Source organism: Sciurus carolinensis, chromosome 11, assembly GCF_902686445.1.
Source record: "Sciurus carolinensis chromosome 11, mSciCar1.2, whole genome shotgun sequence".
Classification (NCBI taxonomy): Eukaryota; Metazoa; Chordata; class Mammalia; order Rodentia; family Sciuridae; genus Sciurus; species Sciurus carolinensis.
The window spans coordinates 103,342,392-103,356,092 of NC_062223.1; the positions used below are offsets into that span (position 1 = coordinate 103,342,392).

At 35.2% G+C, this 13,701-nt stretch overlaps 1 protein-coding gene across 1 annotated transcript; it reads right to left on the reverse strand.

Annotated features, from left to right (window-relative positions):
- Window positions 1-2,170: 2,170 nt before the first annotated feature.
- On the reverse strand, window positions 2,171-12,844 carry Mmp13 (matrix metallopeptidase 13). Its single transcript, XM_047518579.1, has 10 exons — window positions 12,725-12,844; window positions 12,395-12,636; window positions 11,614-11,762; window positions 11,324-11,449; window positions 9,175-9,336; window positions 7,733-7,850; window positions 6,521-6,654; window positions 5,045-5,204; window positions 2,941-3,044; window positions 2,171-2,271 (listed from the first exon to the last, which is right to left on the reverse strand). Exons 1-10 carry the CDS (start codon window positions 12,842-12,844, stop codon window positions 2,171-2,173), a joined length of 1,416 nt encoding a protein of 471 aa, XP_047374535.1.
- Window positions 12,845-13,701: the final 857 nt, after the last annotated feature.

Below are 13,701 nucleotides of genomic sequence, written 5' to 3' on the forward strand. Positions count from 1 at the left end.
GTTTTAAATTTTTGTTTTGGTGCTACTGGGTATGAAATATAGGGCCTTGTGCATGCTAGGCAAGTATTATAACCCTGAGGCATATCCCCAACCCTCCCATTGATTTTTGTTAGATAGACTGATGGGTGAATGGATGGATGGATGGATGGATGGACAGACTATGTTATAACCTAATAGCAAAACTTAGGAATTCTGCCATATTGTCAGGAAAGAAGGAGAGTATGCAGATTATTTTTGATGTACACCAGAAAGAAGAAATCAGCAATCTATTTTGCTCCCACAGTGAGTACTCACTGTTCCCCTAACAGAGCAGTGAGCTCTCACTAGGACTTACTGAATTCCTCATCTTACAGTTTTGTCTCCATAGTAATGTATAAGTTTTTCAGGGAGTACAAATAGAGGTTATTTTGCTGGTGAATGACATTTAACAGACAGGTATTAAATGTTTGCAGCTAGGCAAAACTTAGGAAAACAGAAGGGACTTGAATTTCCCCGGGGCACCCTGGGTTCTCTTGCCTGTCTCATCAGAGTTTCCTGCCTGCCCACATTTCCCTAATTCACCACAGTTTTCAATCCTCTCCTTTTATAGATAAGGAAGGTAAGGCCCACAGAGACAAAATAACCTGCATAAAGTCACATGGTAGAACTCAAAGCAGAGAGAGGGGTAGAACTCAATCTTCCTGACTCCAGCTCTTTCACTGAGTTGCCAAATACTCTCAGTAGGGAGAATTCTGAGGAGTTTGTGTGCTTCATCTAGGGAAGCTGGGTCAGAAGGAAGGGTCCTATCGACCAAACTCTATCAGAACTTTTGTTGACATAGCCCAGTACAATTAATTCTAAATTCTGAATTTAGTTGAGAGGAGGAGAGCAAACTGTATTCATCAAGAAATATTGGTAATAAATTATTTTTTGTGCAGAAAGCTTAAAATTTCACCTAAAAACAAAACATACCACATAAAAATGTCTCTTGAAAATGTCTTCTTTTATTAGAAACAACATAAACACATTCTAATACATTGTGCAAATATACGCTTCAGTTTTTGCCTGAGTTTTTACAACAAGACCTCTCAGCATAATAGTTTTTCCTTTGGGGGCTACTCATGTACATGTATTCAGCAAGTACCAAGTGTCCTCCCAAGTGCTGGGGAATTAAAAATATAAAAATAAAAAAAAAAGCAGAGAAAAAAGGCACAGTCCCATATTTCAAGAGGATCACAGTCTATCTAGTTCACTATTTTCTTTACTTTGGATGTCTGTTTTAACATATATACTTCCAATTAAGATATATTTTATTCCTTGCTATCTAAGTCTTTAGAAAATAGCCTATATATTCAAGGTAAATTGAACAATTAAAATAATTAGATAAAATATGGTTGAAATACAACTGTGAGTCTTAAATAATCAAATGATTTATGGAAAGGCCATGCTGTCACCTAGGTTATTTTGATAATAATTTTTATTTTTCACTTGGTGACTTTGCAAAGACCCAAAATATTTTAATAAAAAGAGAGACCTTCTTTCTTTATCTTCTATCAATACACAAAGGAATATTTGTCTTATCTGAAAACAGTCCTTGAGTCATTGCCAAAAGTGAAAATTAAACAGAATCCAAAGCTGCATCTACAGTCCTTACATTAGTCTTTGCCTTCTTTCTTTAGTGACTGGTATTTTTCTTAATATTTGTATAAAGAGGGACATGTACATATGAATATTCTCAGTATAAAACCCAAATTACTTATTTGAAAAGTTGTCTACAAATCAATTACTGGCATTTCCCTTTATTTATATGATACACTCCTCAAAATGTCCACATTTATACTGTTTTGTACTTTTAAGTAATTATTATAGTATTAAGTATTATCATAATTATATGTGATTTATTTTATAATCTCAGTGGCACACCATATTCCCATTTTTGGTGTGGGAAATACCATCCACTGTTGCTGCTATATAGCACACAGGAATCAGATGATCCTTGGAGGTACTCAATTTCATTACTTCAAAATTCTTCAATGTGGTTCCAGCCACGCATAGTCACATAGATAGTACATGCTCAACGATAACTTACTAAAGCTTGTTCACAGAACGAAGCTGTCCTCCCCTGCCCCACGCTTCTGGAAGTATTATTCAAAGTGCTCTCCAGGATTTAAATAACAATGTTTAAAGACATTCAACACCACAGTAATGCATTTGCTGGCATGACACGAACAATACGGTTACTCCAGATGCTATATTCAAACTGTATGGGTCCATTGAAAAAATAAATATAACCTACAAGAAAAACACCATAAGGAAAATTTCAGAGTTTGAAAATAATAAGGTTTTACTACAGCTAATCTTAAATATCCAATCTGTTAGATTTGAATTATTTTTAACATTGCAATTTTTATCTTTTAAATCCTAACATTGTAATGTCTTGCTTATAAGTTTAAAAGAAAAGGGATAAATGTCCTTAGATCTTCTAAGTTATCACCTAGAATTCATCATCTTGCCATGAATTTCAGTTTTGAGGCTAGAAATACCAATATTAGTTATTCATTGTAAGTTAGGGACAATATCCCTTTTCATAATTAAAGCAAAAAGTCATATAAGCTATTGGCACTTATGAGTCTTTCTATATAAATTACACCCCACTCCACTCCTACTTTGAATTCTGGCAACACCCTTTGCATCTTGGCATTTTTACATATAATTTAAGGTAATATACAGGGTTTGGCATGACTTATTCATAGAATTAGCAATAATTAAAATTTTCATTTTTTTAAGCAAGGTTTTTTGTTTGCTCTCTGTGTAAATAGTTACTCAAGAATAATAATTAATGCCTTAACTGCCACACATTTATTAGCACACCTAAGTCCTGTATTAAAACCTTTTGTATAAGAGAGACTTTAAAGGAGCTACAGAAGCCCTTGTTGAAGTTTAATGCAATGTAATAATTACCATTTTTCTCGTACACAGCATCCACTTTATCGCCAATTCCTGGGAAGTCCTCCTCTATCAGTCTGGGAGAGTCTTTGTCCATGATATGATTAGTATCATCATATCTATTTAATAAGAAAAAGAAATTTTCTTAAGTTCTATTTCTTAAAAATGACTCTAAGCCCAGTGCAGTGGTGTGCACCTGCAATCCCAGCTACTTGGGAGATTAAAGCAGGAGGATCTCAAGTTCAAGGTCAACCTGGGCAACATAGGGAGAACCCAGCTCAAAACAAAACAAAACAAAACAAAATAACTTTAGAAATAATACAATGGATTCAATGGTACCTTTCAAAATTGGCAAGTTTTAAAATATCTGATAGTTTTTTTAATTAGTAATGAATGCTTGATGAGTATTTAAAGGCCATCTTTATAAGGATAATTACAAGCTCATTTCCATTTTATGAATTTCTTTACAAATTTTGTACCTGTTATTAAAGTATGTCATTGGGATGGCATTCTTGGAATGAAATAAATATATTTTATGTATTGAACAATTATCTATTGATATTCTATTATGTGTAAGATAACTTAGTAAGTACAGTAATGAATACAAAAATATTTAAGGTTTAAATTCAACACTAAAATGTTATAAGGGCATATGGTAGTAAAGGTTGAAAGGGAGAGAATGGGTTTCTCCGTGCATAACTGCATATTCTATATTTTCTTCCCTGTCACCACCACACACTGGTCAACTTAATACATTCTGAAATTGACCTAGAAAAATGGGATCCCTCAAGGTACTTTTGATACCGATGAGAGCTTGTTATATCCTTTAAGTATATTCTAATAGGTAAAAGGTAAGAATCCCTGACCCATCAAGAAAACTTAGACATATGACATATACACATAATTACAACACCAGGTTCTTGTGTATATGTGTGTGTGTGTATGTGTGTGTGTGCATGGGCGCACATGTGTGGTGTGTTGTGGGGATGGAACCCAGAGCCTTACCATGCTAAGCAATGCTCTGCCTCTAAGCTGCATCCCCAGTCCAACATCATGCATTGTAGTAAGTTAATAAGAGAGTAAACATAAAATGTCAGGGGTATACAGGAAAAAGGGAGATAACAAATGAATGGGGTGCTTAAAAAATTCTGTAGATGAAGTAATTTTTCAAATAGATACAATTTTAAGAGGGAGAGATGCAGGGAAGAAAATTATGTAAGATAAGTTGAGGGGGATGTAAATGCACAGTGTATTTGAGATGCGGGAAGCAATTCATTCTGACTGAACCATTGAGTTTTTCCAGAATGTAGGTAATGGAAAGTAGGATCAGATAGAAGCTGTCAGTAAATTTTAGAAAGGTGCACATTTCATTATCAGAAATAAAGAATTCAAAAGGCAAAGACAATAATACATACATGTGCATATGTGTATAGTTGTGCATGTGTGTATGCCTGTGTGTATGTAGAAATTGAACAAAGCACCCATTCTAAATATTTCAGGTGTGGAGTTCCTATGATATATTGTCCTTTCCCATTGCAGAAATGGATCTGGGCTCCTAAATGTTGCCTGATGCTGCCTGAACCTCTACATATGTTTTAAATATTTCAGTTCCATTTTCCTTTCAGGAAATTTGACTTTACAAACTATGGGACTATGAGCTTAATGATCACCCTCTCCAGTGGATCATCTAACTCTGCAAACATGGAGTCTTTTCTCAACAATTCATTACCTGTACACATTATGGTGTCTTCTTTAACCTCTGAAAATAGAGCCACATGTAAATTAGGAGGGGATGACAAGAAAGAGAGTCCAGGTAAAAGATTAAAAGTGATGAATACCAAAGTAAAAGTCATGGTTTGTCATGGTTGAGGCACAACAAATGGGTAGGAAAGAAAAGAATGGTTGAGAAGAGGTGTGTAGAGTGTATTTAAGAGAGACTGAAATTTTAAAATACATATTGGAGAAGACCCTTGCAGGTGCTGCTGACAGGGAACAGAAATGAATGACTGGTATGAAATTTAAAATAATGTAGTGAGATAATAATTCAGAGTAGTGACAGATATTTGAGGCTTGCTTTGCCCCATTACACAAGATGGGTCAGTGCATATTGCTGTCATACCTCCAGACCTGGTCTCCTGAGAAGAAGAGAGTCTTGCCCGTGTTCTCAAAATGAACAGCAGCACTTATCTTCTTAACCTCTTTTGGAAAACCCAATTCAGATATTTTTTTGGGATAACCCTCCAGAATATCATAACCTTTAAGAGCCCAAAACTTTCTACCTAGAAGAAGTGAAAGAAGACTTTTAGTATGAAGAGAATCTATTATGACTCACAAATGTAGAAATTTACTTTGAAAAAGACTATATTTCTGAAATAAAATATTCAGTGTTCATGATCACAGTGTTTATGAAACAGAGAGATAATCATTCTTCCAATAAAAATTAGTGTTTAAGTATAGCTCTGACTATAACCAACCAGATATCACAATTAATTTGGCAATTTATTACCTCTGAATATTGTTTGGAGATGGATTAAAAAACACACTAAAATTTTTGTATGAATATATAGCACAATAGCTCATTGAAAATACATAGTTTATACCAGTTAGAAAGTTATTCCTTTCTCTGAAGAGTAACTTCATTGTAACAGTAATTATAATAGTCAAATAATAAAAATGATGTGAGCAGACTGTTAGATAAACATAGCATTACATTATGGTCATGAAGATAGAATAGCAATTTGGGAAAATTTTTCATGATTTTATATCAATGGAATAAGTAGAATTTAAATACATATCTGTGCTTTGAAACTAAATATGTAAACAATATGTATTTAAATGTGGTGAAGAACTAGAAAAGAAAGTGAGAAAATAATAAAATAAACATTTACAAAAAAGGAGAATTAGGGTTAACCTTTTTTTCACTTTTTCAAAATGCACAATGTTATGGTTTTTCAGTAAGCAATATATAGATATAGATATAATTTTTTTTTGGTGCTGGTGATGGAACCCAGGGCCGCAAGCATGCTAGGCAAGAGATCTACCACTGAGCTACTCCTCCAGCCCTCAGTAAGCAATTTTTAAGAGAAACTAAGAGAAAACAATTGAAATGATTGATATGAAGTGAATAGATATGATAACTAATAATATAGAACTTTTACATATCAAATTTAGGAATATTTGATAGAATGGTTTCAGGTGCTTTTTCGTTTTCATCTGATTCTTAATTTAGGTATATTATTTATTTATTTATTTATTTATTTTAATTTTTTATTTTTACAGACTACATTTTGATTCATTGTACACAAATGGGGTACATCGTGTGGTTGTACACGATGTAGATTCACACCATTTGTGTAATCACACATGTACATAGGGTAATGATGTCTGTCTCAGTCCACTATCTTTCCTTCCCCCAGCCCCCCACCCCATTTTCTTCTACACCATCCAATGTTCCTCCATTCTTCTCTTGCCCCCCCAGCCTCCCCCTCATCATGTATCATCATCCACTTATCTTTGGTAGTAATCATTTTACTAAGTCTCAAGTCTATCACTGTCTACCCTGGTCATGTGGGAGGCCTCACTTTGGATGGCTTACCTCGAAAGATAAATATAAGGTCATGAGAAGGATGCTCATATGCAGCATCGATACGATTGGGAAGTTCCGGCCAAAAAGATTTTGTCAAAAACAGCTCTGCATCAACCTGCTGAGGGTGCAGGCGCCAGAAGAATCTAACACAAGAATAGAAAGACATAATTTTCTATCAAATTTTAAGTGCAATATTTCTATCCTGCAAGTCACCTCTCACCACATCAACACAATTAACACAACCATTCCCCAACACCTGTGAAGGGAAAAAAGTTCCACATTCCTCAAGTGTTGTTTTAAGTTTTGGTTATCCTAAAGCTGGCCTAAGGTATTGAAGTTTAAAAGGTCACAGAGCTTTAGTGAAAGCTCTGAGTCTCCTGTGGGTTGATACCATGCTTCTTTCAGTTTTGTGTATCTTGCAACTGGCAAGCATGTGCCAGGCACTGGGTTGGAATCTAGAAGCCATATATTTTTTTTTTTTTGGCGGTACTGGGGATCAAACCCAGGGCCTCATGCTTACAAGGCAAGCACTCTACTGACTGAGCTATCTCCCCAGCCCAGTTAGACTCTAGAAAGAAAACAAGTACACAAGCTATGTCTTCCATGATCTCATGGCCTGGGGACACTGATAATGTGAGAACACACCAGAGCACAATGTAATCAGAGTCATATGGAAGGTGATGGGAATGCTATTGGATCAAAACAAGGGGGTAATTAATGAATTAATGCACAAATAAACAAATGAGCATCATATAACAATCTAGAAATTGAAAATTTACATTGCACTTCCCATATCTATAAGTTTAGGTTGTAAAGCATTTCCCCTCTCAAATTCCAACACAGGTATCCAGGATCAAAGTCTTTCCATACCGAAAGGAATTCTTATGGACATTTATGAGTAACATTTTACTAATTCAGTAATTACTCTCAATATCTGTCTGTTTTTCAAATAAATTGAACTGCTAATTTTACTTTGTTTTCTTTATAAGAAAGATAACCAAAGATGTAAAATAAGCTGCTCAATGCTAAGATTATCCATTGAAAAGGAAAGTGTCTATTCATCCATCATTTATTGGATCTGCAATATGTAAATAAACTGCCCAAAAGTCTATTCTTTTCCCTGTTGTACTCTGGAAGTTTGACTGAATGCCTTGGCAGTTTTCAGAATGGACATGCAAATGTTTGTCACATGCAAATTTGATGAAAGAATCTCAAGAGTACCTGTCTTTAAAGATTATTGTTTCTCCTCGGAGACTGGTAATGGCATCAAGGGATAAGGAGGGGTCACATTTGTCTGGTGTTTTGGGATGTTTAGGGTTAGGATCTTCATCTCCTGGACCTGCAGTTGTGAAATGAATGGGAGTAGTTACTGAGTAAACCCTTCCTCGTGACCTGAGTCACAGCACAACAGGCTGATGCTGCTTACAGAGAGCAAGAGTGGGTTCCCCTGAGGAGGACAGTAAGTCCTGAAGCTCCAGCATAATGGTAATCCTCCCTCCTCCCTCCAGGGTTACCAAGGTCTTTCAGGGGGACACCCCTCTGCTTTCCTCCTTCAACAACCCTTCAGATTCTGCTGAAGTATAAATTAAATTTCTTGGGGTTGATGATAGAAATGGGAAAAAAGCAAAAGACTGAGAAAAATTCCCCCATACTTTGTATCATCAATTGACAAACTGTTCTTGAGAAACACTTTTCTCTTAAAGTCATTTCTGATGGCACAGCATTCCTGTGGTAGCCCTCATTTCGATTTCTTCTTTTGACTATTTTAGCAACTGTCAATATCAGCTGATGTTGCTTCACCAGTTTGCCACAGTGCATTGCACCTCAGTGACAAGCTAGCCCTCAGTAACTCTGATGTGATCTGCCACATGTTTATAACTCTTCTACCAGCTCACACAGCAGTGCACAACGGTAACCCTACACTGCTTTTTATCTAGTTTTATTACCAGTCCCTTAGGCACAATATAGTAGAAATAAGAATTGCAAAGTAAAATGGCAAATTCCATTGGTCACCTTCAAGTTCTTGCCTTCACTTACACTAGCTGTGACAGTAAATTTAAATCCAGGGAGGAAAATTATGGGTTGAGACATGAGCAAGTTTTTTGAGCTCTTTGCTCCAGATATGTTTACACTAATGACTGTGTATTGTGGTTTTCATTCTATTTACGGCAGGTTATCTATAAATAAATGTTTTGGTTGATATTTAAATATTTTGTAAATATTATTGAAAAATTGGAAGAAAAAATGAGGAATTTTTTCACTGTCACTGTAGTTGTTGGTTAAAAACTACTGAAGATCACAAGAGTGATTTCAGCTATGGCAATTAGACTAGTTGGAAGAATACCAAGAATTTATAAAAACTGCTGCCACCATCAACTGTGTTACCATAGGTATACTAAACTCTAAAGGGTTTAGTTGCTTCATTGGTTAAATGGGGAATAAAACATTTTCTTTTCCCATGATGGAGGTATTTTGAGGGCATCTAATGTACCCGACAATGTATAAAATATAAATACAGGAGTTATATTCTGCAAAACAACTTCAGAGAATGGAATATTTTCTCCCTGAGCAATTTAGAAAGAAAATGCATGCATCTATTCTACTTATGTAAATAATTTTGTAACTACTTCTATTCTGTTTTTATAGCTGATAAATTAATTCACCATAGAGAGCCTGGATTCCTTGCACATCATCATCGGGAAGCATGAAATGACTTTTTCCAGTGTAGGTATAGATAGGGAACATGAGTGCTCCTGGGTCACTGGAGTGGTCAAGACCTAAGGAGTGACCAAACTCATGGGCAGCTACAAGAAACAAGTTGTAGCCTGTAAGAAAACAAAGAAACAATGAGAAAACAAGGTACTCTAGTTAATGAAATAATATTTTTTCCATCTTACTTTTCTCTTTCTTCATTATTTTATTCACACTTAAAAATTAATGTTCAGTGGCTGGAAGGACAATTCCAAGTATTGATAAAAGCTTTATTAATAGTTTATGGTTCTCTTTGATTATAGTTACCTACATAATTAATCGATTACCTATAGCAATATGAACAGATTGCTCTCATATAATTATTAGTCAATAAGGATTTACTGTGAAGACAGTAGGAATCCTGATGTGCTATCTGTATTCTCAGGCCAGGCAAGGAAAGTGGACAGAGATGACCTTAAATTAGTAGGAAACCAGAGGGCCTTACCTAGCTAACATGCAGTCTAGAGCAGCATCCAAACAGGAGGTAGCACCCAAGAGATAATGACCAAGTATAGAAGACACATCAACTAGGATTTCTGGGTATACACTTGGGAACAAATTCCAACTAAATGATTCTTTCCAGAATTTTTCTAGATTCTAGACATTAGAAAACTAGAAACTCTGGGCATGATTTGGTACTTCCCCTGTACTCTAAAATGTGACTATGTCACTATATTACACTGTTTGCTCTAGACATTTTTTTCATCAATTTTTAACTTCCTAATACTGCTACTTTAGATTGGGGAGGGAAAGGATAATGAGACATTAAAAGAAAAATAAGGTTTATAAGGCAATAGGAATATTTACTTCTGCTTAGAACACATGAAAGCTGGAGTCAGTGGTCTCAGTTCTCTTAAAGATCCTGTTGTTATAGCATTTACATGAAGAGGCTGAACTAACTTGGTAAATTCTGCACATTATGGGGCAATCAGAGGTCACATGATCCAAATAAGTAGTTCTTTAATGAAGTGACCAGTAATGCACACCTTTCTTGGCCTTCAGCTGAAAACTTATTCCAGATTTATCTGTGGAAGTTTTCATTTATTTCAGTTAAACATATTTTAAATCCAGAATTTATGTAGGAATCTAAATTTGAGGAATACTGTGACTCTGTCTTAACACTACTTAGTGTTGTTCTTTCTTCCTAAGACCATTCCCATCTATGAAATACTCAAATCAAGAATATGCAAATTTTCACCCTTTCATTCAAAGCCAGATTAGAGGCACTAGAGTTGAGACACTGATCATTTAAGGCCCAGTTTTACCTTTGGGAAAAATAATCCTTTATATTTCAATGAAAAATTTGAAAAACCAGCTGTCTATAAAGACTGTCTCTAGTTGTCCTAAATTATAATCTATCCAGTTCCAAAGTTAAACTCGCTTTAGTACAATCTATGATTTTTCTTTCTAAATTAGCATTGTATGTAATTAATTTGAACCTTGAAGATTCGACTACTAAATGAATGCACTCTACACTGTTTCATTTTACTCTTGCAATACAACCTTTATCTTATCTGTCTCATACTATTTAAAGACATTATCTTGATTTCTCAAAGCAGTGTTTATAAAATGAGGGCTATAGGTGAATCTGAAGCAAGTAACTCCTGTGACAAGGAATAGAAAGTTGACTGAACTCATGCCATTAATATTTCTACAAAGTAAAAATCTATTTCAATTCCCATACAATTCAGTTATTATCCATAGATCCAGTCCTAATGACTTTTAGATATAAATTTATGCAAACTATACTTCTTCAAAATGCAAAAAAAGTTAACCCACAATAACAATTCCTTTGCTGACAGAGATGGTTAAGACTTCAAAGTTAGTATCCCTCAAATCAGGATGATAAATTAAATACATTTTATCCATTTTTTTGTGTTTAAAATTTATTTGTAGAAATGTCACTTGTAGAGACACTAACAAAAGTGAGATCAACTTTATTTCTTTAGAATATATAACCAAATGCTAAAAACAATTTATTTTATGCTTCTTCACTTTGTAGGAGTGGGTTCACTGTGTAATCTAGTAATCCATGAACTCTATCTGTATAAGAAACATTACCTTTAGAACTACTTGTCCAGTCTTCATCATCATCAAAATGAGCATCCCCTCCATAGTTTGGTCCAGGAGGAAAAGCATGAGCCAGCAGACCAGAGGGTCCATCAAATGGATAGAAGTCTCCATGCTCTACAAACAAAAGGGAGAGCCAAAATCTGAGCATAGCCAGCACAGGTGCTTGCTCAACTTTTGTTGAATACTGTAAACTTAATGAATGACTAGAAGAAGGAATAAAAATGGAACCAATTAAGGATTAGAATAAAAACATTTCAGAAATGATTCTGCATCATTACCTTTAGTTCCAAAAGAGATCATGATATCTGCAGTGCCATCATGGAGTCTGGTAAAATTCAAAGGTGTCACATCTGACCACACTTTGAAGGCTTTTTTAAATGCCTTCTCCACTTCAGAATGAGTCATATCAGGGGTATAATTCACAATCCTATTCAACAGGGAAAGTTTCAATTAAATTTTGGAAGGTTAGAACTATTTTATGATACACTTTCTTGGAACATTGCTTTTCAACTCAAAATGCAATGACTTCTTTAAAAGTTCTACCAGAAGTAGAATTTATTAGTTATGATAACATTCAAGGATTAAAAAGTCAAAAACTCAATAAGATATTTGAGCATCTCCAAATATCTGACCATGTGGCTTCTTAAAATATTCAGACACATAACTTATTTTGCCTACTAAAAGTTTAGAATTATATAAATATAGCCAAATTAAATAAAATAACTCTGTAAAGCTTCTAGAAAGAATGGAACCTTCTCCCTTTAACTTTGTGATAATAAATATGACTGATGTCCTATTTTTGAAAGTTTTCTTGAATTTATTTTTACTTCTATTTTGGTTTCATTTCTAAAAGAATTACTTTGAGATGTCCACTGAAAAGTAAGGTTGGATTACAATGTTACATTAATTGATGTTATGAGACATTCTCAGCAGCAGTCTTAAAGCCATTTCTAGACTTACTTAGCTTCCAATTAAATATTTAAGATCGACTTAATATTAGACATTTACTACCAGAAGAAAAAACTAGCATATATTAAGGAAATGTAGTCTGTGATTTACCTGTAGGTTAAGTTCATTCTGGACCATTTGAGAGTTCGAGGGAAAACATTGTATTCGCCCACATCAGGGACACCACACCTTGGTTTTTTCATGATATCTAAGGTGCTATCATCAAGTTTGCCAGTCACCTCTAAGCCAAAGAAAGACTGCATTTCTCGGAGCCGTTCTACCATGGAGCTTGCTGCATTCTTCCTCAGGATTCCCGCAAGATTTAAAGGATGGTAATAAGATTTCAGGTAATGCTGAGAAAGAGACCAAAATAAGTTGCTTTTAAAAGGGGAAGGAATTTAAGAGCTGTGCAACATCATCTGGATTGGTAAAATACTCTACCTCTGCAAACTGGAGGTCTTCCTCAGACAAGTCTTCATCATCATCACCACTGGGGAGGGGCAGGGCCCGACAGTGAGTCCAGCTCAAGAGGAGGAAGGCAGCCAGGATACCTGGACGCATCTTGAATGGCTGTGCCTGGAGGCTGCTGCCTTTCCACAGGCAGATACCTTTACTTTTATAGGCCTTCGATGTTGAGTCATCATTTATGGGTGTCTCAACTTTCTCAGCAGTCAAAGGTAAGCATGCTTACATGGCGACTTTTTTTTTTTTTCTTCCTCCCAAGTGTGGTTTGTGGCCAAATTTGAGGGAAATATAAAATGAGGGCATCTCTTGTTTCAGCAGAGTCTCAAAACCATCTGGCAAAATAAACTCCCTCAGCATATTTATGGATGCTGTGGGAAGAAGCAGAGAGTAGTACATTTTTCACTTCACTTTGCAAAATGTTTTCTTCTTTCTGTAGGAAAGCAGCTACTTTGACTTTTTCAAATAATAAGAATTATTAAGGTGGTACATTTACTCCCATAAAGAGAAACCTAGTCCTGTGTCAAGGATGCTTATAGTCTTATGAGTTCTAACTACATACTCTTTAGAGCAACTACATGGGGAAATACTGTGTTTACCTAAGGGTCATGGAAGTGCGCAAGAATCAGGCTTCGACCCTCAGATGTACTAGGTGATTGAGTTCCGCAGTTGGATTTAAACACACTGACATGCCCTTTCAATAGAGTCCTGCACAAATTTCCTACAAGTCCAGGCAGAAGTAGAAAAATTATTTTGGGATACAACTCTAATGATCAGAAATATATATTGAGGAATTGCAACATACTACATTTAAAAGTAGTTATCTCATTTAATCCTTACAACAGCCTAGGCAGGTACTATGGGAAGGCTTGTTTTCCATCTTACGTATGAAAACTGTGAGACAAAGAGAAGGTAAATGTCATAAAGTTAATAAATAGTACTACCAGAATTTAAAC

Coding starts and splice junctions, on each gene's coding strand:
- Mmp13 (XM_047518579.1), bottom strand. CDS start 12,844: ATGCGTCCAGGTATCCTGGCTGCCTTCCTCCTCTTGAGCTGGACTCAC. Junction 11,450..11,613: donor GATCTCTTTTGGAACTAAAG/GTAATGATGCAG, acceptor TTTTGTTTGTAG/AGCATGGAGACTTCTATCCA. Junction 9,337..11,323: donor CTGGACAAGTAGTTCTAAAG/GTAATGTTTCTT, acceptor GTTTTCTTACAG/GCTACAACTTGTTTCTTGTA.